This window comes from Moschus berezovskii, chromosome 17, assembly GCF_049115385.1.
Source record: "Moschus berezovskii isolate FMDL1 chromosome 17, NW_MosBer_1.0, whole genome shotgun sequence".
Classification (NCBI taxonomy): domain Eukaryota; kingdom Metazoa; phylum Chordata; class Mammalia; order Artiodactyla; family Moschidae; genus Moschus; species Moschus berezovskii.
This window is the reverse complement of record NC_142476.1, coordinates 40,023,471-40,049,558: the sequence shown is the minus strand read 5'-3', so window position 1 is coordinate 40,049,558 and position 26,088 is coordinate 40,023,471. Positions and strand designations below refer to the sequence as shown.

The following is a 26,088-nucleotide window of genomic DNA, read 5'->3' as shown; positions in this document are numbered from 1 at the left end:
CAGAGGCAACAGCCCCCAACCGAGGCCCAGAGGAGACAGTCTGGAGCACACAGCCCAGCCCCCTCCCCGTCCAGGTGGCACTCGGAGGGCTGTGACCACACTGCTCCCCAGCATCCCCCCCTCCTTGGCAGAATTAGCCTCTGTTCCCCACTGTGCCTGATGACAGACAGTATGGCGATTCTTTATTTGCTTTCTTCCCTTCCCTGTCTCACTTCCCTTCCATTGCTGTTTTCCCTTGGATCATCTCTCAAATAAACCACCTGCAGTGGAATTCTGGTCTCGGGGTCTGCTTCTGGGAAAATCCAAACTAAGACTCCTACATTGTCTCGGATCTTCATAGCAACCCTACAAGGCAGTTCCTAGTAACAGACCCACATCACAGGTGCAGAAACTGAGGTTCACAGAGGTCAAGGGACTTGTCTAAAGTCACCCATCTAATAAATAGCAGATCCAGAACTGGGTCCAATGCCTCCCGATTCTAGCCTTTCTGCTGCAAGTTCTCATATCTTGGAAGGGGAAAATCCCTCTCTGAAAAACCCTGCTATAAAAGTCCTGGGGACATCAATTGGCCCAGACACAGGGAGTAAACACAACTGAAGGTCTGGGATGCACAGGGCTTGAGATGGGGACCAGATAAAAGGAATATTCTTCACCCTCCCTCCACCCTCTCCTAAACCTAATTATACCTCCCGACTCCTGCCCTTTGGCTAAATGGAAGCTAGGGATGGAAAGAAGAGGCGGCTCTAATAAGCAAGAAGAAGGGAGGCAGAAATAAGTCTGGGGAGAAGAGGAGCCAAGTAGGAATATTCAGCGAGACTTGTGCCCATCCGGAAGAGAACAGACCTCAGAGCTATCTTGCCCTACTCTAAGTGGGTCCTGATGTTGATGTAAGGGACAGGAGGAGCCGCAACAGGCAGATGTGTGGCAGGTGTTTTTGCATCAGAGGCAGGAGAGACCTAGGGTACACTTACTCTAGGTCCATAATCTGGTGGGCACTAGGACTTGTGCTGGCTGGCCTGCCAAGTGAGGGGGCCCACGAATGACCTCCAAGCCTTTGCTCCTAAAGACAAATCCTCTGTGGTCAACAGAGATTCTCCCCGAAAAAGAAAGCTGCATTTCTACTCAGAGGTGTGGAGCCATGTGAGAATGCTCCCTGTGATCCCATATCAAATGGAATCAGTTCGGTACCCACAGCTTTTGCTGACCCTGAGTTACAAGTGCTGTGATGGCCCAGGACAGCAGGTTGAGATGGGGTTTAAATGCCCAGCTTTCCAACCCTGAAGACCCGTTTCTTTCCTTTCTCAAAGTGGGTCGGGAAATCGAGAGACATGGGCAATTGTACAAACCTCTCAGGTCCGACATTCGGTTATGAGCTTCAGTCAGGTTCTTCCTTAACCTCATGATGATCTCCTGCTGAGACAGGATCTCCTTCTGAGCAGTCAATAAATCTTCTCTGAAATTCACACACACACAAAACAGACCAAGTCAGTTCAGCTCCATCTCTGCAGTGATGTTCCAGTGCCCAGAAGGGGAAAAGTGCAAAGGCAATGTGATCCTCCATCAGTGATGGTCCGATTTGGGGACTATGCCACCCCCAGCAAGGGGGATAAACACACTCTTGAAAAGTTCTTAAAACAAGAATCCGTTCTGATGCACCTTCGTTATAAAGAAATATATGGAGACAGAACAAAGGATCCTGGCTGGGTTTGCTCTGAGGCTGAAATACAACTAGTATCAAAAGGACACCTCTTCCTGCTCAACCACCTGTCAGCAGGAACCAATGCTCTCATGGACTTTCGATCTTTGGTGCAAAGAAGAGGGAAGACTATTTTCCTGTGTGTGGGTTCAGGGATTCTTCGAGGATGAGGAAAAAGAGAGAGAAGAGGATAGTATGGCTCTGTGCTCTCACCAGCTTCTTTTAATCCTGATGGAGAGAAGAGGGGCCACATGAGTGGGTGGTGTTCAAGTGACCCTTTGGGGGTGTATGGGCTCCGGGGGCCCAGAGAACTAAGCAGGGGACACAGGGAGGGTGGATGAGGGCAGGTCCTTGGTCCCACACCCCAGAGGGTGTGTCTTTGGCATCAAAAGGATCAGGGTAGCTGACTGGGAGGTGATGTTTCATGGAAGGGGCCCAGGGTGATGGCAGGAGAGGCACCCTGAGGGCCTTATGAGCAGGTGTGAGACACCCCAGCCCTGAGAGAAGCATATTGTGTGTGTGTGGTGTGTGTGTGTGTGTGGTGTGTGTGTGTGTGGTGTGTGTGTGGTGTGTGTGTGTGTGTGTGGGGTGTGTGTGGGGTGTGTGTGTGGGGGGTGTGTGTGGGGTGTGTGTGTGTGGGGTGTGTGTGTGTGGGGTGTGTGTGTGTGTGTGTGTGTGGTGTGTGTGTGGTGTGTGTGTGTGTGTGGGGTGTGTGTGTGGGGTGTGTGTGTGTGGTGTGTGTGGTGTATGTGTGGTGTGTGTATGTGTGTGGGGTGTGTGTGTGGGGTGTGTGTGTGGGGTGTGTGTGTGTGTGTGGTGTGTGTGTGTGTGTGGGGTGTGTGTGTGGGGTGTGTGTGTGGGGTGTGTGTGTGTGGGGTGTGTGTGTGTGTGGTGTGTGTGTGGGGTGTGTGTGTGGGGTGTGTGTGTGGGGTGTGTGTGTGGGGTGTGTGTGTGGGGTGTGTGTGTGTGTGTGGTGTGTGTGTGTGTTGGGGCAGGAGGAAACACTGCAAAGGGGGTTTAGAGATTGAGTCTCTCAGTTTAGTTCAGTTGCTCAGTCATGTCTGACTCTTTGTGACCCTGTGGACTGCAGCATGCCAGGCTTCCCTGTCCGTCACCAACTCCCGGAGTTTACTCAAATTCATGTCCATCGAATTCGTGATGCCATCCAACCATCTCATCCTCTGGCATCCGCTTCTCCTCCTGCCTTCAATCTTTCCCAGCATCAGGGTCTTTTTAAATGAGTCAGTTCTTCACATCAGGTGGCCAAAGTATTGGAGCTTCAGCTTCAGCATCAGTCCTTCCAATGAATATCCAGGACTGATTTCCTTTAGGATGGACTGGTTGGATCTGCCTGCAATGCAGGAGACCCCGGTTCGATTCCTGGGTTGGGAAAACCTGCTGGAGAAGGGATAGGCTACACACTCCCGTATTCTTGGGCTTCCCTTATGGATCAGCTGGTAAAGAATCCACCTGCGATGTGGGAGACCTGGGTTCGACCCTTTGGTTGGGAAGATCCCCTGGAGAAGGGAAAGGCTACCCACTCCAGTATTCTGGCCTGGAGAATTCCATGGACTATAGTCCATGGGGTCACAAAGAGTCGGACATGACTGAGCCTCTGGGCAGATATTAGTGTCACTTCATTTGTATTCACAGTCTTTTGAAGTACAGCCTCCTCTTATATATACCTTTGAAGGCTGTGTCTGTGTTTATTATGGAATAAAGCAAAATACTTGCAGGCTGCATGTGAAAATTGAAATAAAAAAGATTGGTGATCACTGGAATGGATCACACACATACACATACATGTCTGTCTGTCTCATCTCCTTGGCCATGACTCTTCCAACTTGAGGATGAGACTCTGCGTCGAGTGTGTCCATCATTAAGGAAGTGAACCAGAGAACAACTTGATGCTGATTCTTCTCCAGGTCATGGCTACTGTTTTCTTTACAGAGTTTAGAAGGAAACACGAACTTTACAGGAGGAGACAAACTTTTCAGAATATGGAGATTGAGAGTCTGAGTATCACTGCCTTCTTGGGGTAAAACCTGTGTGGCATTAGTAATTTGGTAATTGGCATTTGGGGCAGGGCTCACGCTGGTGGCTTGCCTTCTTTGAGAAGCTTTCTGAATTCTTTCTCTGCATCATGTTACCGCCTTCTGCTTTGTATAATGTTTGGCAGTGTCTTTCAGGATCTTTCCCATCCATGGGTTTTGTTCCTCTGGAAAATGTCAGCTCTTTGAGGGTTGGGAAGATCTCTTGGAGAAGGGAATGGCTACCCACTCCAGTATTCTTGCTTGGAGAATTCCATGGACAGAGGAGCCTGGTGGGCTGCAGTCCATGGGGTCACACAGATTCGGACACAACTGAGTGATATCACTTCACTTCTGTGAGGCTCCAGGTATGGACCTTTGGGTTGGGAGGGATTTTCAAGGTCGTTTAGTCTAACCTCTTAACTTTTAACCCTCTCCAGGACCCCACTCCACCAAATGGTTTCTACTGTTTTGAAACCCAAAAATGGGCATGCCTCGGGCAGGTCTTTGGGGAAAATAGCTAAGCAGCAGCATTAGCTGGCTTTCATGCGCCTCCTTATCTCACAAGTGGAGGGGGTTGAGGCACAGGAGGGGACATGACCTGCCCAGGGCTACATACCTGGAGAGTGTTGAGTTTAGGATTTGAACTTAGATCTACCCAGATCTTTCCATGACACCAGCCTGACTTACTAAAGGGACTGAGAAACTCAACCAGCGGCAAGGACTGCACAGACTCAACTCTTGTCAGATTCTGACAACGTGACCAGAAGCAGGAGTCCCGTTCAGTACTCACATCAGGTGGTCGCACATTGCATCTTTGGAGCTGCTCTCCCCTAGAGCTGCTGCTGCGTGGTCCGGCTGTGCGTCCCCCTCCTGGGCTGAATCAGAGGGACATGTGAGCGTCATCACAGTCCTCAGGCAAGAGATATTTTCCTTCCCCTTTGCTTATCAACAGAGCAAACCTTCTCAACGGACAGTCCTTCCCTCCACCCCCAGCGCTCTCCACCTAATGAGAACCGTCATGTATCACAGGCTGCCCTTCCCCCGCACATGAGCGCATGACATCTTTCCAGCTGCTCCCTGAGGTGGTGGCGCTTCCCAGGTGGCTCAGGGGTAAAGAATCCGCCGGCCAGTGCAGGAGACATGGGTTTGATCCCTGGGTCGGGAAGATCCCCTGGAGGAGGAAATGGCAACCCACTCCAGTATGCTTGCCTGGGAAATCTCATCTACAGAGGAGCCTGGTGGGCTACAGTCCATGGAGTCTCAAAGAGTCGGACAGGTGGCTCAGTGAGAAAGAATCCACCTGCCAATGCAGGAGACACAGGCTCAATCCCTGTGTCAGGAAGATTCCCTGGAGGAGGGCATGGCAAGCCACTCCAGTATTCTTGCCTGGAGAATCCCATGGACAGAGGAGCCTGGTGGGCTACAATCCATAGAGTCATAAACAGCCGGACACGACTGAAGCAGTGAACACCCACTGACACCACTGACAGCTGAGGAAGCGAGCACAGCATTGCTGGGACCTGCTGGTAACCACTCGGTTAAGGGGTGAGAGGCAGAGCCTTAACCCCTCCCTGGGTCGCACCTCCTGCCCCATTTCCTGCTCTCCGCTCAGATAAGAGTCTCCTCCTGTGCTCACCTCCCAGTTACTCCTCAGTCCACTGCCTTTCGGTTTCCGCCACTGCCCCCATCCTCACTCGCTCGCTTATTTGTTCAAAAGATGCTTATGGAACATCTGCTTGACGGCAGGCACGGATCTAAGTCTGGGGTGACAAAGAAGTGTCCCAGCTGGAACACCCTCCCTCTGACCTGGACCTGGACTGGGAACCGAGTCCTGTCCCCTGCTCTTGCCGTGGTGCCCTGTTCATGCCGGGTCCCCTGTCAGGGCAGTGACCTGGCAGACTGTAGGGGTGCTGCCTGGTCGGTTTACCCCCAGTGTCAAGAATGAGCTCAGGACACAAGAGCTGCTCAGCTAGGCATGCTGAATGAACATATCCACGAGGTGAGTCCTGACAGCTTGTCAGCTGGCTTGAGACTAGGGCCATGGTTCTCAACCAGGAGTGAGTTTACCCCTAAGGGGACATTTAGCCAGGTATGGAGACATTTTTGGCTGTCACACTGGAGTGGGGGGCGGGCATGGAGTGGGTAGAGGCCAGGGACGCTACTCAACACCCTATGAAATGAATGAAGTTGCTCAGTCATGTCTGACTCTTTGCAACCCCATGGACTGTAGCCTACCAGGCTCCTCTGTCCAGGGAATTTTCCAGGCTCCCTCATTGCAGGCAGACGCTTAACCATCTGAGCCACCAGGGAAGCCGCTCAACACCCTAAGTGCATAGGAAAGTCCCCAACAAGAGCACTCCATTCCACGTGCATGCTCAGTCACTCAGTTGTGTCTGTCTCTTTGCGACCCCACGGACTGGAGCCCTCCAGGCTCCTCTGTCCATGGGATTTCCCAAGCAAGAATACTGGAGTGGGTTGCCAGGTCCTTCTGCAGGGGATCTTCCTGATTCAGGGATTGAACCCACATCTCCTGCACTGGCAGGCGGATTCTTTACTGCTGAGCCACCAGGGAAGCCGATCCAGCCCACGTGGCAATATTAATGCTCAGAATGAGAAACCCTAGGTCGAGGCCTCTACTTCCAGAACTCTTCTCCAAGAGCTCACTGTCTTTAGTTTTATCTGTCACCCTTGGTCATTCAGGGCAAATAAGTGCTCACAACTCTTGAGTTCTTTCTTCAGGCATTTTTTTTTTTAAAAGAGAGATAAACCCCAGCTGGTTGTGAAAAAGCATTAGACAGAGCCGCAAATTGCTGATGGCAGAGAGACGCCTTTGAAAGGCCCCTGCCTTGGATATTTCCATGGGGAAAGGACGATTCCCGTCGTGTGTTCTGACACCCCTCACAGCCCCGCCAGCCTGTGCTGCTCCTTGGCTGAGTGGCTCGGCACAAAGCCTGTCTCTGTTCATCGTGTTAGTTCTGCTGAACCTGGGCCTGGAGGGCACCTAACCTTGCAGGGCGACAAGGGCACGGGCCTCCAGACAATAGAGGGGCTTTTTAAATGAGACGCAGACTTCTTCTTGTCCATCAGCCTGGAGGGACCCACAGGGTCATCAGAGCCCACCCTGAACACTAAGGTTCCCTCGGCGTCTCTTTGGACTGACCTGGGTCATTGTCCTTCAGCGTGGCGATCTCTCCTTCTATCCTTCTGTGGTGTTCGGTCACTTTCTGGAGTCTTTCCTCGAGGCTCACGATTGTCTGGGAGTGCTGCTTGATTTGTTCCTTGTATTCCATGATTTGTTTTTCAAATTCGTGCTTCTGTGATTCCTGCTCCTCTTGGAGGGCCATTACTGTGTGCTGTTGCAGCTGCATCCGCTCCTCCATCATGATCTGGGAAACAGACATGGCTCATGTGATCTTAGGAGCTGGGTAAGATGACGAGAACAGGAACAACATGGCCCCTCTGCACCCACTGGCACTGAGCTCTGCCTGCCCCAGGACCTTAGCATGTGCTGTTCCCTCTGCCCATATACCACCCCCTCCACCCCAGCTCCTCACAAGGCTGATTCCATGTGTGCTGGGCTGCAGCTCCAATGTCACCTCCTCTGAGAGGCCCTTCTGGACTGCCTATCTAAATGAGACATCATCCTGTTTTATTCTCCCCAAGGCACTTATTACCACGTGAACCATCTCCTGTCTTTATTTCTCGCTCCCACTAGAATGGAAGCTCCATGAGGGCACAAACTTACCCTTTCTTATTTACCGATATGCCCACAGCATCAGAGCCCAGATCACTGCCACAGCATCTAGACCCAGATGCTCAGTAAGTACTGGTTGAGTTTATGAGTGAACAACTTTATAAGAAAAAAGTGAATAAATTTGTATTTCTTAAAAACAAAAGTTACCAGTGGCCTCCTGATGGTGAGCCACACCCCTTCCCATAACCACCCTCCCTGCTTGAAGCTGCTCCGCACACCTGTCTCAGTGCCTCCTCCTTGCTCCCCTCCCGCTTTCCCCACCCCTTCCTTTGCTCTCAGGATGAGGTCATTCTCCTGCCACCTGGATGACATCATTCTCCCGCTCTCGGGATGACGTCATCCTCTCGCTCTCCATTCCCTGTTAACAGGATGGGCCTCTGATCTCCTCCGGATGCAGAAATTCTCTGCCCCAGATGCTCACACACCCCCCCTCCTTCAACCATCACTAACGTGCCACCAAAAGTTTGGGCAACTTTTGAACTTTGATATCCCTACCCTCGGTTCAGCCTGAATGCTTTATCTTCTCCAGGAGACAGTCCCTCTCCCACAAGAGACCTGCCCCCATCCCCAAGCCCAACCTCGATCTTTCCAGCAACTCCATGTGCCGTCACCACCCCCCTCTATGGTGCCCTGGCTGCAAGCTCGCCCGCCTCCTCGGCTCCTCCCTCTCCTCAGTACTCCTGTCCTGTCAATCAGTTAACAAGTCCTGCCATTTCTCTGGTAACTCCCTCCACAGCAACTCCTTTTTCCCACTCCTCTGCTACCCTCAGTGTCCAGGTCCTGTGATTCAGGACCTTGGGAATGGCCACCACGTGCCACAGCCCTGAGCTGCTGTCTCCAAGCCCCAGTCCCTCTCGACTTCCCTCTGCCAGGTCAGTTCTCATTACGTCCTTTTCCACAGACCTGTCGGTTAAATGTATGAATGACAGGTCATTGTAATATTGAGCCCTGATGGTGAAGGGCCTTGAATGTCAAGCTAAAATTGAAAAATGCTATCTTAAATTCTATGGAATCATCACTGGCCCCTAAATTCCAGGGCTGCTCAGTATGATCCTGGGAGTAGCTTGAATTACATCATCTTAGAAGGCCCCAGAGAGAGGGTGTTATAGCTTCTGTCTATCTTTCATACTAAATTAATGCTTCTCAACAGGGAGTGATTCCCCCCACCCTCCCCTTGACTGGGGGAGATTTGGCAAAGTCAGAAGATAGTTTTGATTGTCACATCTGGGGGTAGGGTGCCACTGGCATCTTCTGGGTGGAGCTCAGTGGGATAGGATAGCTGCTGCATATCCTATAATGCAGAGGACAGCCCTCCCCATCCCCGATGAGAGTTACCCACCCAGAACATCAACAGTAGGGAGGCTGAGAATCCCTGGTTTCAACTACACATGGCATTGTGATCTTGTGTTGAAGGGAAAATTCTCCCGTCCCTGGAAGGCACTGACTTACCATTTTTGTCTTGGCAGTTTCCAGTTCAGCTAATGTTTCATTTAATTTCATGGTGAGGTTCTCTGCTTTCAGACTTTCAGCTGTCTTTGTTTTCTGAGCCTTTTCTAGCTTGGCCAGTGCATCATTTAATTTATTATTTAAAATGTCTTCTTTTTGCATTTTTAAATCCATTTCCTAGACAAACAGCAAACATTAAATGAACAGAAACTCAGGTGTAAATATTTACCCTAGCCTCCCTCTTCCCCTGTTTTCAGAGAGGAGGGGACCTCTGTTCTGTTATTGTTCTGTTGATCCTTTTAAAGTCCAAAGTCCATGCTTTCTCTGGAAGGTTCCAATTATTGCAGAACTCAAATTCAGCTGAGATCTATCTCCTTGAGATTTCTGGCCCCTGAGCTCAGTTCTGTCACCTGGAGCTCATTGAAAAAGTTTTATTTCTCTCTTATGAGACAGCCCTTTAAATATTTGAGAAGGCTGTCATGTCTCTCCCTAAATCTGTCTTCCAGAATAAATATGCCGAGTTCTTCACCCCCAAGTCATAGGACCTGTGTTCAGGACATTCCTCCAACTTACTCCGTGACTTAGGTCCTGGGATGATCTCCCCTGGGGACCCTGGAAAGGTTAGACTCCAGTCGCCGTGTCTCCAACATCTATCTTCTCCTTGGACCATTCTTTCCATCTTTGTCAAAATTCTACACTCTTTCTTGAGTCCCTTCCCAAATAGTGCAGAAAGTGGGCTTTGTGACAGGCACTGTGCTGGGGCTGGATGGACTTCATCTATTTATTTGACTTCACTTTTTAGAGCGGTTTTAGGTTCACAGTAAAACTGAGCAGAAAATTCAGAAAGTTTTCCTTTAACTCCCACCCCCGCCAGAGGCACAGCCTCTCCTACCATCAACATCCCTCATCGGATCATCTCACTTGTGATAACTGATGAACCTACATTGACACATCATTAGCACCTAAAACTCATAGTTTACATAAGGGTTCAGCTCCATGGCCTACACTCTATGGATCTGGACAGATGTGTGATAACATGTATCCACCATTATGGAATCACACAGAATAGTTTCCCTGTCCTAAAAACCCTGTGCTCCATATATTCATCATCCTCCCACCCCTTACCAATCCCTGATCTTTTTATTATTGCCCTAGTTTCACCTTTTCCAGAATGTCACATAGTTGGAATCATACTGTATGTAACCTATTCATGAACATTATTTAATCCTATCTGAAACGTATTCGGGCTTCCCCAGTGGCTCAGATGGTAAAGAATCTGCCTGCAATGCAGGAGACCTGGGTTCGATTGCTTAGCTGGACAGATCCCCTGGAGGAGGACATGGCAACCTACTCCAGTACTCTTGTCTGGAGAATCTCCGTGGACAGAGGAGCCTGGCAGGCTACAGTCCATAGGGTGGAAAAGAGTCGGACACGACTGAATGACTAAGCACAGCACAGCACAAAATATATTCTCAAGGTGCAGTGCTAGGCATTCCCAGACTGTTGGTGGCAGTGAAAACTGGTATGATCTTTCAGAGAGGGCACTTAGGTCATGAGCCTAAAAATGTTCATATCCTGTGACCCATGGATTCCACTTTTGGAGATGTATCCTAAGGACATAACCCCACACGTGCACAAAGCCCCTGACACAGAGCTGTTAAGCCAAGCATTTTTCGCTCCACTGAAAAGTGAGAGACACCCCCATGCCCAAGGGTAAATGAATCTAGGTTCACCCAACACAGTGCAAACCCAGGTCATCCTTTACTGGCCTGTTGTAGAAGAAAGTTCAATGATATATGGACATACTTGTAATATATTAAGTCAAAATGCAGCATGCATAGTTTAACAGTGTAAATAACTTTGTAACAAATTGATATTTGTCCATGTCTGTCATCAGTTCAGTTCAGTTCAGTTGGTCAGTCGTGTCCGACTCTTTGTGACCCCATGAATCACAGCATGCCAGGCCTGCCTGTGCATCACCAACTCCGAGTTCACTCAAACTCATGTCCATCGAGTTGGTGACGCTATCCAGCCATCTCATTCTGTCGTCCCCTTCTCCTCCCACCCCCAATCCCTCCCAGCATCAGAGTCTTTTCTAGTGAGTCAACTCTTTTCATGAGGTGGCCAAAGTATTGGAGTTTCAGCTTCAACATCAGGCCTTCCAATGAATACCCAGGACTGATCTCCTTTAGAATGGACTGGTTGGATCTCCTTGCAGTACAAGGGACTCTCAAGAGTCTTCTCCAACACCATAGTTCACCAAAGCATCAATTCTTCGGCAATCAGCTTTCTTCACAGCCCAACTCTCACATCCATACATGACCATGGGAAAAACCATAGCCTTGACTAGATGGACCTTGGTTGGCAAAGTAATGTCTCTGCTCTTTAATACGCTATCTAGATTGGTCATAACTTTCCTTCCAAGGAGTAAGCATCTTTTAATTTCATGGCTGCAATCAGCATCCATAGTGCTTTTGGAGCCCCCCAAAATAAAGTCTGACACTGTTTCCACTGTTTCCCTATCTATTTCCCATGAAGTGATGGGACCAGATGCCATGATCTTAGTTTTCTGAATGTTGAGCTTCAAGCCAACTTTTTCACTCTCCTCTTTCACTTTCATCAAGAGGCTTTTTAGTTCCTCTTCACTTTCTGCCATAAGGGTGGTATTATCTGCATATCTGAAGTTATTGATATTTCTCCCAGCAATCTTGAATCCAGCTTGTGCTTCTTCCAGCTTAGTGATCATTATAAAGCTGGTGTGGAAGGAATCACATCAAAATGTCACTAGTGGACTTCTTTGGTCCAGTGGTTAAGAATCTGTGCTTTCAATACAGAAGTGAGGGTTCAATTCCTGGTTAGGGAACTATCATCCCACACACTGCATAGTGTGGCCAAAAGAAAAAATAAAATAATTTCATTACTGGTGACTCTGCTCGGTGGACTCATGAATGATTTTTCCATACTTCTCAAAATTTCTAGAGCAGTTACTCCTTTTATTTTTAAAATTTATTATTAATTTTTCTGGCTGTGCCACATGATATATGGGATCTTAGTTCCTCCACCAGGGATTGAACCCATGCACCCTGCATTGGAAGCGTGGAGTCTTAACCACTGGACCGCCAGGGAGATCCCAGGTGCTCCTTTTATAACTGGGAAATGAAATTGATTTTTTTTTTTTTTTTGCAACAAAACAGAGCATGGTTCTCATCATGTGATGCCTGTGAGCCTCGCCTGGGAGAAGCTTCATGCTCTCTGTACCACCACTGAGCTCTGTCTTTCTTATTTGGGGTCGTGATGTGGTCGTTACTGTTGAGAAGTCCCAGTGCAGACAGTGTGCAGACCTGGTCCTCTGGCCAGGTCCAGAGGAGGTGCTCCCTGGGGGTCAGTGGCAGGCACAGCACAAAGCAGAAGCACTCCAGCTGTCCTGCGGAATCCACAAAGAACTGAGATGGTTTATTTGATGGGCCATGAAGTTGCCTCAGGGCAGAACATGCTGCCTGGCATCTTTGCTCCTTGCCAGCTACTCAGCAGCTTACTCAAGTTCAGGGTTCCAGCAGGTCTGAATTTATTTTTCTCCCCTCTCTCCTCTTTCTCTCATATAAATCCTGTTTTCACCTGTAGAGATGAAATCAGTTTTTCAAATGCTCTCCTGTGTGTGCAAGTAAAACGGAATGCAAATAAGCCTCTCTGTGTCTGACTGGGTCTTTGACCTTGAACTTCCTTGGTCGATCCTAGTGAATGGGGAGTCCCTGGGGTGGAGTCCCATTTCTTAGCACCTGATGTGATGCCATCAGCCTGCCTGCAGGGTTGTCACAAGATCTTGCCCTCTGGTGTCACTGTTGTTTTTTCTAAGACTGTTGTTGTCGACACTGTTGGTTGCGTTACAGAGTCTCCTCTGTCATGATCCTGAGGACAGATGTTCTCTGGGTTGAGGACCCAGAATGGTCCAATTTCCAGGAGCACTTGGTCCATTTTGTCTAGTGAACTACACAGCCGCTGGGTGTTCGCTCTCACTGTGCTAATAAAATCTGTGACCCATTCATTGATTTTGTGATACACACTTTTTTTTTGTTTGCATTAATCTCATCTCTAATCCATTTTCTGTCCCAAATAATCTACTTTAAAATTCTAATTCCTTCTTTTCTCCTGCCCCTAACTGAAGTGTTTTATGGAGGAGCCATGTGAATCACTGGGGAAACAAGGCTGCGTGGAGAGATGGCCCCTCTTGGGCTCCCTCTTGGGCAGCGTCCACCTGCCCACAAGGAGTCCTGCACATGAGCATCAGCCCAGAGCTGACAACTCTCACATCATTTCACCCAGTTCATCTTCTGGACATGCTCCAGTTGGTCAAGGCCCCTCTTCAAGTGGTGCTAGGGTGTGCACGCGTGCATGGGCGTGCTCAGTTGTGTCTGACTCTTTGCGACCCCATGGACTGTAGCCTCGCCGGTCTCCTCTGTCCAGGGGATTTTCCAGGCAAGAATACTGGAATGGGTTGCTGAGCCCTCCCTCTTCCAGGGGATCTTCCCAACCCAGGGATTGAACCTGTGTCTCTTGCATTGCAGGCAGATTCTTTACCACTATGCCACCTGGGAAGCCCATGCTGCTGCTGCTGCTAAGTCGCTTCAGTTGTGTCTGACTGGTGCGACCCCATAGATGGCAGCCCACCAGGCTCCCCTGTCCCTGGGATTCTCCAGGCAAGAACACTGGAGTGGGCTGCCATTTCCTTCCCCAATGCATGAAAGTGAAAAATGAAAGTGAAGTCACTCAGTCATGTCCAACTCTTAGCAACCCCATGGACTGCAGCCTACCAGGCTCCTCCGTCCATGGGATTCTCCAGGCAAGAGGACTGGAGTGGGGTGCCATTGCCTTCTCCTGGGAAGCCCATGGGGATAGGTAATCCAGACATGGTTTACTGGCACCTTGAGCAGCATCGTTCAAGAGCACCAGCACCCCTTGGACTGCTGTTAAAAGTACAGATTCCTGAGTCCACTCTATAGAGAGTGAATCAGAATCTCTGGGGCTAAAGTCCAGGGATTGGGCATTTAAAATTACCCCCACCCCCCCACAGTGATTCTATGCATATTAATGTTAGGGAAACATCCTTCAAAGAAAATGATCCAAGATTGATGTGAATAGACTTAAAGACTTGTTTGGTCCCACCTGGTCTTGACAATCCTTTGAAATTGTATTTGCCTGTATCTGAATCTACTCACTATTGTCAGGCTGTCTGTTTATCACCTGCCATGACTTTTGAGATATTGACCTGTATCTGTGTGTGTGCCCTTTGTACTGCTGGGACCCAGGAGGGTGGAATTCAGTCCTCTAGCTTGGAGATGCCTGAGCCAAGGTCCTGGATAGCAAACTTCAGCTTCTGCTGTGTCTCCTACTCCCACTGAGAATCATAAACGTGGTTTGATGATGAAGGTGCTGATAGTGAAGGTGACAGGTTCTGGTGGAGAAACAGCACCAAGACGGTCGGACACTGACCCCAGGCAGCTGAACCCACAGCAAGCTTAAGGACAGAGAGAGGAGCGGTGAGGATGAGGGGTCCTGGCGTCAGACGGTCCTGGGTTGACTCTGCCCCTCCACTTTGTGGCTGTGAGCCAGTAGTAATGACAACAATAATAAAAGCAGCCAACACACAGCACTGACTGTCAGGTGCTTGTCTCTGTGTGTGTTAGACATCGAGTCTCCCCACTCCACGAGGGTGATCTGTTGGATCATCTGTATTTCATAAGTGGGGAGAGCAAGGCACAGAGGGGCTAACGTTGTCTGATGTCCCACAGCCAGACGGAGGCAGGGGTGGGATCTGAACCAGACCGCCTGCCCCGGAGCCTGGCACTCAGTCACGCCTGCTCCTCTTTCCTCTTGGAGAGGCATACCTCCTTCTGCTTGGTTATGCAGTTCTCCAGGTCTTGGACCTTTTTCTTTTCCTTCTCTATGGCCTCCTTTGCTTTATTTTTCTCATAGGCGATGCTGCTCTCGGAAATCTGGAAGTCAACAACAAGCGTTTTGAGGGTGCGTGCACGAGAAAGGAAGGGAAGTGACACCCAGGGGGAAAGCGAGCATTAGTAACAGTTGACACCAGTGAGTCAGGGCTGGGGAGCTGGAGCTCAAGGAACAGCATGCCGGTTGGGGAGAGACATGAGAACCGGAAGTCAAGTCGTGGTTAGCTATGTCCTCAACAGAGAGAGTTATTTGTCATTCTGGGTTTCTGGGCTGGTGTGCAGGAAGTGACAGGCTGGTGAGTGCTCAGGTTAAGGTGTTTGACGCCGAGCCACTGACTAAGGCTACTAAACGGACAGATGGTGGCACCAACGTGGTCCCTTGTTGGTACCTGGCTTCTTGGGAGGTGGGGCAAGTGAGGCCAAGGGCAGGGGTGGGGGCGGGGGGATGCTTCCTGCCCCAGTAGGCCTGACGCCTGTGGCTACAAAGGACACTGGTGGTCTCTCTCCAACCTACAAAGGCTTGGGTCTAAAAACCGAAGTCCAGGACAGTTTGCTGCAGAGAACATTTACCCTATAGATCCTGAGATGGGGAGGGGATTGGAACCCAGCCTCACCTACACAAGCCCCAGGAGGGACACAGCCAGAGTGGGGTTAAGAAACTATTTGCAGCTGTTGAGACTCTTGGAGTGATGCCTCCCACATAAAGATAATGTTCACAAGAACATTTTAATGAAATAAATAATTTATCTATGCGTAAACAAAAGACTGGAAAGATATGTACCAGAATGTAAATAACGGCTATTTTGGGGGAATTGAGATTATGGTCATTTATATTTTCTTCTTTTCACTGGTCTGGATCTTCTAAATTTTCTTTAGTGAATATGCATTATTGGGTAAAAAGGGAAAACTATTGAAAACTGTTATGCTTTGGGGATGGGTGGTCCTGGAGAACAGATGATCTTCCCAAAAACTCTGTGGTTCTAGCATCACGCCCTTGACCTCCATCCCCACTGCCCTGCGCTGCACACAGGCCTCGCCGCTGCACCTGGGCTCTGACTCTCCTCCCTGCATGGGCTTGGCATTTTCCCACTGCCAAGTCTGCCTGAGACCGTCCAGTCCCCACCCTGCCAGGCTGCGTCCTGCCTGACGTAAGAGGCCACTGAATGCTCCGTGGGAGGGCTAGCTCCCTTCTCTTATGTTGTGCTGCTTGGAAAATTACAAATGAAAATGATAATGATGCTGCTGCCTGCTCTGTAAACGCTGCCCATGAGTGCCTGCACCGTGTACTGAACGCAGACCCGCAGGTGGCATCTGCCTCTTCCATTTTGCAGGTGAGGACACGGAGGCTATAAACGAGGCAGTACGAGGATGAGTAATGGGCCAAGGTCACACCACTGGGTACCAGTTCAGATGCCAGTGCCCCACCCTAGCCATTCTGCCACCTGGTGTCTGGACCTTGCCTGAGCTGTCCTCCTGATGGAAGCCCCACCTGACCTGAAGTCAGGAGATGCGCCTGTGTGTTCATACGTAGGCTGGCACAGAGTCTGCCACCCTGCTCAGCAGGGGCGCACTCTATAAAACTCCGCCCTTAGCCCACCTGTATAAGGGATGCCTGGGGGATGCCACTGACCACAGTCTGGGTTCTACCCCTTCACAAAGCTTGCTCTGTGTCGGTGCTCCCTCACCCCGTGTGGACTCCGACCTCACTTCCCTGCCAAGGTCTTTGCTTGACTGTCCTGCCCCCATACCCCGCCATGCACACCACCCTGCCCACTCGATCTGGACCCTGAGCTCACCTGGGCAGGTGTTTCACTGACTCCTCGCAACAAATCTCTGTCACTACTCCCACATTACAGATGAGGGCACAGAGAGGGGCTTGCCCAGGGTCACACAACGTGTCAGGGCAGAGCTGCAGCTGGAACTGGAATCAACTCGTTTGGCCCACACAGCTCTCCTGACACGTGTCGCTTTGCCCCCCACTCTGAGGCTCCCTCTGGCTTTCTTGCCCTGATCCCTCCCCTTTGGTTTCCATCTTGTTTCAGTGTGATTTCATTCTTCCCACCCTGCCCCCAACCCTCTGGCTAACTCAGGTGCCCTCCTTTGCACTTGGGACCCCTGACCTAGGGCATTCTCTTTCCGCGGATGTCCCTGCAGTGTTCCTCTGCCCTCCAGGTCTCACTCAATGTCACCAAATATGAGAGGCCCTCCCTGCCTGTAGCCACTCTCTAACTCATGCTGGTTTTGTACAGCCTGTGGCTCTGGGGTCACCTGGGCGTTTGTCTACATGGCTGTCTGCCCTCCGTCCTAGAGCAGCGGGCCCACAAGGGCATGGCCGTGGCCCATCTAGTGCTCTGCAGTATCCCTGACACCCAGTAGGGCCTGGCACATGGCAGGTCCTCCATAAATATTTGCAGATGGATGAATACAACTGCATCAAACAATTCACTCAGTTGCCCGCTGTTTCTGGACGTTCCAGGGGGCTGGCACGTGTCTCTTTAAGCTCCCTGGAGCCCAGCTCCTAGAGATGCCACCACAGGTCCCTAAGGGCACTGCCACCTGGCCTCCTGGCTTCAGGGAGCCCCTGTTTGACTTTCAGGGCACGGCTTGGGCATTCATCCCTCCTCTCAGCCTTGGGGGTCTGCCCTCATGGTGGCTCCAGGCAGGTGAGGCTGGTGAGCCCAGTTCCTGGGCTTATAGAAGTAGATGTCACCAGCTCTGCCCCGGCTTGGTGCTTGGACTCCCCTCCCCCCTCCCAGGTCACTCTCCTCCAGGGTGTACTTCTCATTTGTTCCAGAAGGCACTGACCCCTGGTGCTTATTTGATGTGACTGCTGCATGAGCTGGTTATGTACCTGTCTACTCCATCTTCCTCTGCAACGTTTGTCTCTACATCTGACCATCAGCCCAGGGAGGGTCTACTTAGGAGTCTCTGAAACTAGGAGGCTGGAGCCAGGAGGGTGTTGTTCTGGTGTGCCCACGCTGGGTTGCCTCTTAGGTACCTTTCAGTGATGAGGAGGAAGAGGATGCTGGCTGAAGGACTGACCCAGATTCCAACCAGGGGTTTCCCCTGGAGGGCATCTCTCCTCCCCGGGCAGTTGACCAGAAGGGCTTATGGAGATGGTCCTCTGCGGGTGAGGGCAGGTCTAAGTACTTAATATACACTGTGCTGTGTGCACTAAGTCATTTCAGTCGTGTCTGACTCTTTGCGACCCCATGGACTGTAGCTCACCAGCCTCCTCTGTCCAAGGGATTCTCCAGGCAAGAATACTGGAGTGGATTGCCATACCCTTCTCCAGGGGATGTTCCTGACCCAGGGGTTGAACCCAAGTCTTTATCGCCACTTGGGAAGCCCCGATAAACACTAACTGGTTTAATCTCATGATGCAGGGGTAGTTAGCCTCCCCATGTTATGGATGATGAAACTGGTCCAGGAGGTGAGGTGGTCTGCCCTACGGTCATACAAGCTGGTGAGTCCTGTGATATGACTTCGGTCACTCTGATCAGAGGCACTGCTCCCCATCAGCCTGCTTCACCACCTGCTCTATATCCGGGTACCAAAACAGTCTCGCATCTGGTCCTGAAGCTGCTTCTAAGGGTTTTCGGCTGCCACCACCCATGTCTTCTCTCTCTGCTCCCCATACCTCCTTCTGCTGTGTTAAGTGGTTCTCCAGATCTTGCACTTTCCTCTTTTCTGTCTCTAAGGCTTCTTTTGCTTTTCTTTTCTCATGGGCCATGCTGCTCTCCAAAACCTGAAAATCAATGACCGGTCTTTTTGGTTGCCTGCACATTTAGCGGGGGAAATTGCTAGTAAGCATGATACCAATAATAATGACAGTAGCTCAAATGTCAGGGGCTGGTCTTATGTGCCAGGGCTCAAGGCCAGTGCTTCTCACCCAGTTTATTCTCATAGCATGCTCATCCACAGAGAAGTTGTGTCCCCATGTTATAGGTGAGGAAACTAAAGAGTGGAAAGTTACTGAGGACCCAGGGGTCCTGCAGTTTGTTAGTGGAGAGGCCAGGACTGAGCCCTGTATATTGTTTGTGTGCAGAGGCCCCGGCAGGGAGCCAGTGAGGAAAGGCGACCAAGCCTGTCTTATTACGAGTCTGAGTTCTTATCATCCTGCCAGGCAGCCTCTCTGATAAGAAGAAGAATCTCATTAATAATGGAATTTCCCATTATTGAAATAAATCTCTGAAACAGAATCAGGTTTCTAGAGGAGGGCAGTGTACTGAATTAATGAGCCACACATACCAATTTCTGAAAGGGGAGGGGACCAACCTCACAAGGGAAGCTTTGAGAGGATGGGAGGGCTGTAGTTAATATTTAGTGCCCATAATCAGGGATTTTTTATCCAGGAAGCAACTTGCTGATGAGCCGTTCAGTTAAATGGTTTATGCAAATTACAGAAGGATAAAAGCTGCCTGCCAAGCCCCTGTTTCTAGTCACTGCAAGAAAGGTACCTCAACTCTCAAATAGGTTACTATTATTATTACTTTTTTATATGCACCAAAATTAAAGTCTTTATTGAATTTGTTGCAATATTGCTTCTGTTTTATGTTTTGGTTTTTTGGCTGCAAGGCATGTAGGATCTTAGCTGCCCAACCAGGGGTCAAACCCATGCCCCTGGCATTGGAAGACAAAATCTTAATCACTGGACTACTAGGGGAGTCCCTGGAATGGGTTGTGTTTTAAACACCATTGGCTGTCAGATGTCTGGAAGTTGGAATGTGGTTTCCATTATAGCCAGTGGTTAGGGTCCTAGATTAGCCTGCAAAAATATTCAATCCATAATATGGATGAAATAGTATATACTTTTGTATATTTTTTTCAGTGAAAAGCAGTTTAAAAAACCCTAACACTCAGCAGTTCCAATACCAGCCCGCAACGAAGCAGAAGAGCACTAACATCATGGGAGCTCCACGTTTATTTTGAAGTTTGAGGTGGGTTTAGGGGTAAGACATTTTGCTGCCCCACTGCGTCTGATCTCACATCGACACTCAGGACTTTGCTATGCAGCTGAGCTGGGCACCACAGGGAAGGCTGTCCTTGCACAACTCACACCCAAGTTCTGTCCCCCTTGGACACTTTGCTTCCACACTCCTGGGCAGGTCATGGAAATTAACCTTTGAAGTTACCTCCAAGCCAGCCTTGTGACCTAGTGAATCTGTCATTCTTAGAGACTTGTCTACAGTGCTTGCATGTGTGCAATACGCTTAGTCGTGCCTGACTCTTTGTGGCCCCATAGGCTGCAGCCTGCCAGGCTTCTCTGTCCATGGGATTCTCCAGGCAAGAATACTGGGGTGGGTTGCCATGCCCTTCTCCAGGGAATCTTCCCGACCAGGGATCGAATCTGTGTCTCTTGTGTCTCCTGCATTGGCAGGCAGGGTCTTTATCACTAGCACCACCTGGGAAGCCTCTGACAGTGTGGAAGAAGGTCTAATGGAAAGAAAAATCACATGACTGTCTGAGGTTAATCAAAGCCTGTGTCTGGGGTTCTGATCTCAGATTTCCCAACAAGAAGCCACAGAGAGGTCCTGCTGGGAGAAGTGGGCTGATGTTGTCCAAGGTGTGGTGACCCAGCCACAACTCCTCTTGCTTTGGGGCTGTCCATCATCAGCCTGTCCTTAAATCTCCCTTCTGAAGTGCCCCGTGACCTCAAGACCGCTCAGTTCAAGGGGCTTCCCCCTGTGCAGACGACCTCTCAGTGGCATTTTGCCCCAGTGAACCCTTGGGAGACCCTCTTCTTCCTCATCATCCCTGGAGAAATAACTCAGGACCAGTACTGACACTGTTTACACAGGCCTGCAGAGCACATCTGCACCAGAGACCCAAGTGAAACCCAACATGTAAACACCTCCCCTCCCTGGATAGTATCAAACTGCATGAGCTCTGCTCACAGGTTCCTCACTTCTCCCTTCCTGGGGGGCGGGCAAAGATTTCACTCTGAGAGGTAGGGATGTGGTGGAGGGTTAGTACAGTAAGTACCTGAAGTACAATGATGGTATTAATAGCCACCATTCATTGAGTGATGATTCTGGGTCAAACACTTCATTGTACATGATCTCTAACCATCATCTCACAGCCATCCTTTAAAGAAGGCAGGTACTGAGTCAGTAAGTAGCCCAGCTGGAATCTGAACCCATGTCTCATCTGGATGCAAAGCCTCACTCTTCACCCCTTTACACTGCCCCAGGACTGAAGGACAAATGAGAACATCTAGTAAAAAAGACCCAGGGATCTGAGAGTGACCAAAGGTAAGTATATTCAAGTGAACAATGTAATAGGGCTTTGCCCAAAGCTAGTCTGGACACATCAGCAGAAGTACAACATCTTTGACTATGGTGAGGACAGTCCTGCTCTAGGCCACTGCATGCTGGAGAACTGTGTCCAGTTTTGGCTACAAACAGTTTAGGAAGAAAACAGATGATGGGCTGCAAAGTCCGATGCCTGTAGGGGCTCAACAGTTACCTGAAATGAAATGAGTTGTGTTGAATGCAATAGGGAATGGTGGGGACTGTGGCAAACATCTGCTACTTGGTTCGGCTCAAGTCCATTTCTGCTGCAAGTGGAAAGGAGGGCCAGTCTTCCTGACTTTTCAACAGAGGATGGGAATCTGGATTTGTCAGTAAATTTTATGAATTCAAGATAAAAAACTCCAGGACAAGCATAATATGTCTAGGGGACCTTTTCAGCCAGTGAGCTGCTAATCTGTCACAGGTTAGAGCAGCTCAGAGGAGGGGACCAAGGCCAGGCTCCAGGCCTGTGAAGGGCATTTGTGTCTAGAGAGGAGCCAGTGCCTCTATTCTTATGCATCTAAAAGGTTATTCAGTGGAAGAGAAAGCAGACGGGTCTTGCAGGAGCCCAGAGGGGTGGGTGGAGGGTTGAAACCTTTTCTGAGAGAGAAAATCTGAATCAACTCAATCTAAAGGGAGAATTTTCTGCCAGCCAAGGCATGGACTTCCCTGGGCTGTAGAAAATTTCTTGGTGGTGGAGATGAAGGGTGGGGCATTTTAGGATGTTGTTGGATTCACGTAGCCCTGACGTCCCAGGATTCTGAAATTCCTCCATTTTTAGGATTTGGAATGTAGTCTCCATGCAGAAAACGCACATGTTACCAATCCTGATGTGTCCCCTAAGATTGTATTTTATGACATTTACAATTTTTGTGTAAATTGTAGGCACAAGGTTACAACTCTAGGGTCCTCTCCTAGAGTCCCCCCTGCTTCTTCCCAAAGTAGCTGAGCTCCCCCACAGACAAATCCCTCTAGGAAACTCTGCCACGCTTTACTTCCACGTGGCCCTCAAGCTGGGTTTGGGTTCGAGCTGCCTATCTCCCTGAGCTGCGTACCTCCTTCTGGTGGGTTAAGCGGTTCTCCAGCTCTTGGACTTTGCTCTGTTCTTCTTCTAATGCTTCCTTTGCTTTGCTTTTCTCCTGAGAAATGGTCTCCTCCGAAGCCTGAAAACCAATGACTGGTGTTTAACAGACAGAATTACAATGGCAGGAATCTGGATTCTGCTAGGCACTGCATGGGCAGGTGAACTCTTTACTACTGACAGCATCCTCATGGGGAGACTGTGGGCAGCTGAGAGCCTGGCAGCTGGGTGGGCAGGCCTAGATGAGTGTCCCAGGTGAGTCCGTCCTGGCTGCCTGACCTCAACCTGGGTTCAGGCCAGCTTTGCCTCCCCAAGCTCATACCTTCTTCTGGCGGGTTAAGCGGTTCTCCAGCTCTTGGGCTCTCTTCCGTTCTTCTTCTAATGCTTCTTTTGCTCTGTTTTTCTCTTGAGTAATGCTTTCCTCCAAAGCCTGAAAGTCATGACTGTTGTTTAATAGACATAGTTACCATGGTAGGAATCTGGACTCCGGGCCAGGCACTCCACAGATTAACTCTTTCACGACAAACCCATGGAAAACTGTGGACGATATATCTAGGGTCTAAGAGCATGGGGTCTGGACTTGGCAGGGTCAGATTAGAGCCCGCGGCTGATTCTTCCTAGGGGTATAGTCTTGGGCAAGTGAGAAGCTTTAGAAACCTCAGTTTTCCCATCTGTACAATGGGGACAGTAAGAGTGCTTCCTGCATTGGGTTGATAGGAGGAGCAGATGAGATGATGAACATGATAATCATTCACTAGTAAAAATCAATAATTTCTTCTGTTATTTCCACTTTGTTGAGGAGGAAATAGGCTGAGAGAGATTAGGAATGTTTACCAATAAATCACATCAATGGGAAATTGAACCCTGGTCCCTTTGATTCTAGAACCAACAGTTGGCAAGCTACGGCATGCGGGCCAAATGTGGCCCACTGTCTGCTTTTTTTTTTTTTGCAAATAAAGTTTTATTGGAACTCCACCATGCTCATCATGGGTTGCCTTGGCACTGCAACCACAGAGCTGAGAAATCAGGACAAAGACATGACCTGCACAACTGAAAATAGATACTACGTGGCTCTTTATGGGAAAAGTTTGCTGACCCCTGATCTAAACCATTAGTGTGTGCATAAGTCAGGGGGATGTTGTTAACAGACCATAATAATAATAAAAAAAGAATGATAGCTTCAAAAGTTAGCTACTCAGTCGTGTCTGACTCTTTGCAACCCCATGGACTGTAGCCTGCCAGGCTCCTCTGTCCATGGGATTCTCCAGGCAAGAATACTGGAGTGGGTAGCCATTCCCTTCTCCAAGGCATCTTTCTGACCCAGGGGTTGAACCCCAGTCTCCTGCATTGCAGGCAGATTCTTTAATGTCTGAGTCACCAGAGAAGCTCTATAAGGGAACCTAGAATTTCTTACCATTGAAACAGAGTCCTAAGACAAGTCAGGATTTGTGAGGAGGAGCTTAATTAATGAATTTTGACACACATATTTTTAGAAAGGGTTGGGGGGGGAGACGGTGCCATGTTCATTTAAAATCGGGCCACCTAGCACTCAAGCCTGCGATGGTACTTTCGGATGAGTCCCTGGGGTCAAGCCACTCTGTGTAAGTGTCTGGGGAAGAATGACCCTCAGTGGGACAGTAGTGGACATGAGCAGCTGTACTGTCTGTGGGTCCCTGGCCTTGTGTTCCCCTCTCAGGGGTGGTGTGCCCTCCGAAGTTTGGTGTGATTAAAGGGGGGTTGATGTCAGCCCTTGAAACCCTGTGTCTGTTGGAATCAATGTTACAAAGGGGCATCTGGGGGGCCCAGGCTGGTGCCCAAGGTGGTGGTGAACAGGCTGGGGCTATAATACTGTACATTCACAGTGGAAAACAGTCAAACCAAAATTAAAACTAAAATAAGACATTTGGGAAGGGAGAAATTAAACAGAGAAGAGAGAGGAAACAGGTGGAGAGTTCTGTGAAGGTTTTGAAGATTTTTAGGTTCTTTCTGGTTTTATTTCCCTCTCTATAGAATGGCACTGTTTTTTTTCTTCTGTGTCTAACTGCCCTTCTGAAGGGACCTGTCTTGATTTAAGGCCGTTGTTTATAGTACCTGTATGGGGCTCACAGGTGATTTTGGTTAGGTTGTTCTTTCTTTTTAATCTTTTATTTCACGAAAGGCAGAGAAAGAGGCAAAGAGGAAAAGAGGTAGTAAGGCATGAATTAGAGGATGAGATGAAACCGGCAGAAGTCTCTGCCTCTTGGAGAGGTCTGGAAAGTGGAGGCATCTGACAGAGGAGGGTCCCAGCAGGAAGTCACCAAGCTGTTACTGGTGGAGGTGGAGGAACTGGTAGTTCTGGTTCTTTACGGTGGAAGAAAGGAGGTGCTGGGGGAGAGTTGGGGTTTAGTGGATCTGGTGATGCTGTTTTGAGGTGGGGGGGAGATGCTCTCTGTGGTGGCTGCACGTGGGAGCCACCAGGGAGAGCTTACCAATCCCAGGGCCTGAGCTGCACCCCCACCCCAGCTAGAACGGAAGCTGGGGGTGGAGGGAGAGGGAGGGGTGCAAGGCCTTAGCATTTTTTTAATCTCTCAAATGATAGAAGTGCAGCCAAAGTCATGAACCAGGGATCCAGGGTGATGGTGACTGAGGTAGTTAAATTCATGGTGGGTCCCTGAATATAAAAAATGGTCAACGTGGGACTTCCTTGGTGGTCCAGTGGTTAAGAATCCTTCTTGCAATGCAGCGGACATGGGTTCGAACCCTGGTCCAGGAATTAAGATCCCGCATGCTGGGGAGCAACTAAGCCTACAAGCCACAACTACTGGAGCCCGTGCATCACATCTAGAGGGTCCATTTGCTGCAAAGAAAGATCCTGCAAGATGCAATGAAGAGCCTGCAACTAAGAAGTGACTCAGCCAAGTATATAAATAAATATATTTTTTAAAAAACACGGTGAACTCAAGGACAAGGGGGAGAATAGGCCCATTAACTGCAGTTTCTGGCCTTCTCCTGAGATTCTGATTCAGTGGGGCTGGGGTAGGGCCCAAGAATCTGTATTTTCAACCAGCTTCCAGGTGGTTCTTATCTGCCAGCTTGGGTAAAACCTTTGTCTGAGACTCTGTCGCTGAACATGTGTCTGCAGAGCTGTGCCATCAGCACTGGCTGGGAGCTTGTTAGAAATGCAGAGTCCCAGGTTCCACCCCAGATGGGCTGAGTCAGAATCTGCCTTTTCACAACATCTCCAGGTGATTCACGGGCACCTCTGAATTGAGAGGTACTGCTGGTAGCTTCCTCTAATTGGCTGTTTTCTAGAAAAGTAAGCAGCAATTTTGGCCATTTTATTCCCTTGATCTGTAAAAAGAGAAAGCAAAAGACTGAAATAACACTGGCTGGTCTTGTACATACTTAGAAACACTCTGTCGGTCGTAAACCAGGACTTGTAGTAATGCCTCAGATCTGTAAAATCAGCTGCAGGGTATTAAACCAATGAAGTACTGTTTCTAGAAATTTCAATAACCGTACCTACTCAAGTTGATCTTGCTCTGAGTTTTAAGACCCAAGCTTCATGTTAATTCCTCCAACATTATTCACCCTTTTTATTTATTAAAAAAAAAGTGTCTATTTATTTGGCTGGACCAGGTCTTAGGTGCAGCATGTAGGATCTTCGATCTTCATTGTGGCATGCAGGATCTTCAGCTGGGGCTTGCAGGATGTGGTTCCCTGACCAGGGATCGAACCCAAGCCCTCTGCATTGATAGCGTGGGGTCTGAGCCACTGAACTACCGGAGAAGTCTCCATTCGCCCTCTTAAGTTAATTTAGTTCCATGGCATCCATCAAGATTGCTGCGGAAGTTGCTC

The 26,088-nt window shown here is 49.4% G+C and overlaps 1 protein-coding gene across 5 annotated transcripts in view; it reads right to left on the bottom strand.

The window, feature by feature from the left end:
- The window catches only part of FHAD1 (forkhead associated phosphopeptide binding domain 1), a 164,560-nt gene that overhangs the window by 25,653 nt on the left and 112,819 nt on the right, over positions 1 to 26,088 (bottom strand). For 4 of the 5 annotated variants that reach the window (XM_055419260.2, XM_088845339.1, XM_088845341.1 and 1 more), the window contains 7 exons: positions 22,574 to 22,681; positions 22,226 to 22,333; positions 14,812 to 14,919; positions 8,933 to 9,106; positions 6,890 to 7,115; positions 4,520 to 4,604; positions 1,347 to 1,453 (listed from right to left, as the gene is read on the bottom strand). In XM_055419260.2, coding sequence (XP_055275235.2) covers positions 1,347 to 1,453; positions 4,520 to 4,604; positions 6,890 to 7,115; positions 8,933 to 9,106; positions 14,812 to 14,919; positions 22,226 to 22,333; positions 22,574 to 22,681 — 916 coding nt within the window. Of the gene's footprint in view, positions 1 to 1,346; positions 1,454 to 4,519; positions 4,605 to 6,889; positions 7,116 to 8,932; positions 9,107 to 14,811; positions 14,920 to 18,517; positions 18,626 to 22,225; positions 22,334 to 22,573; positions 22,682 to 26,088 lie in introns of all 5 variants that reach the window. The other variant, XM_055419258.2, reaches the window with a different exon arrangement.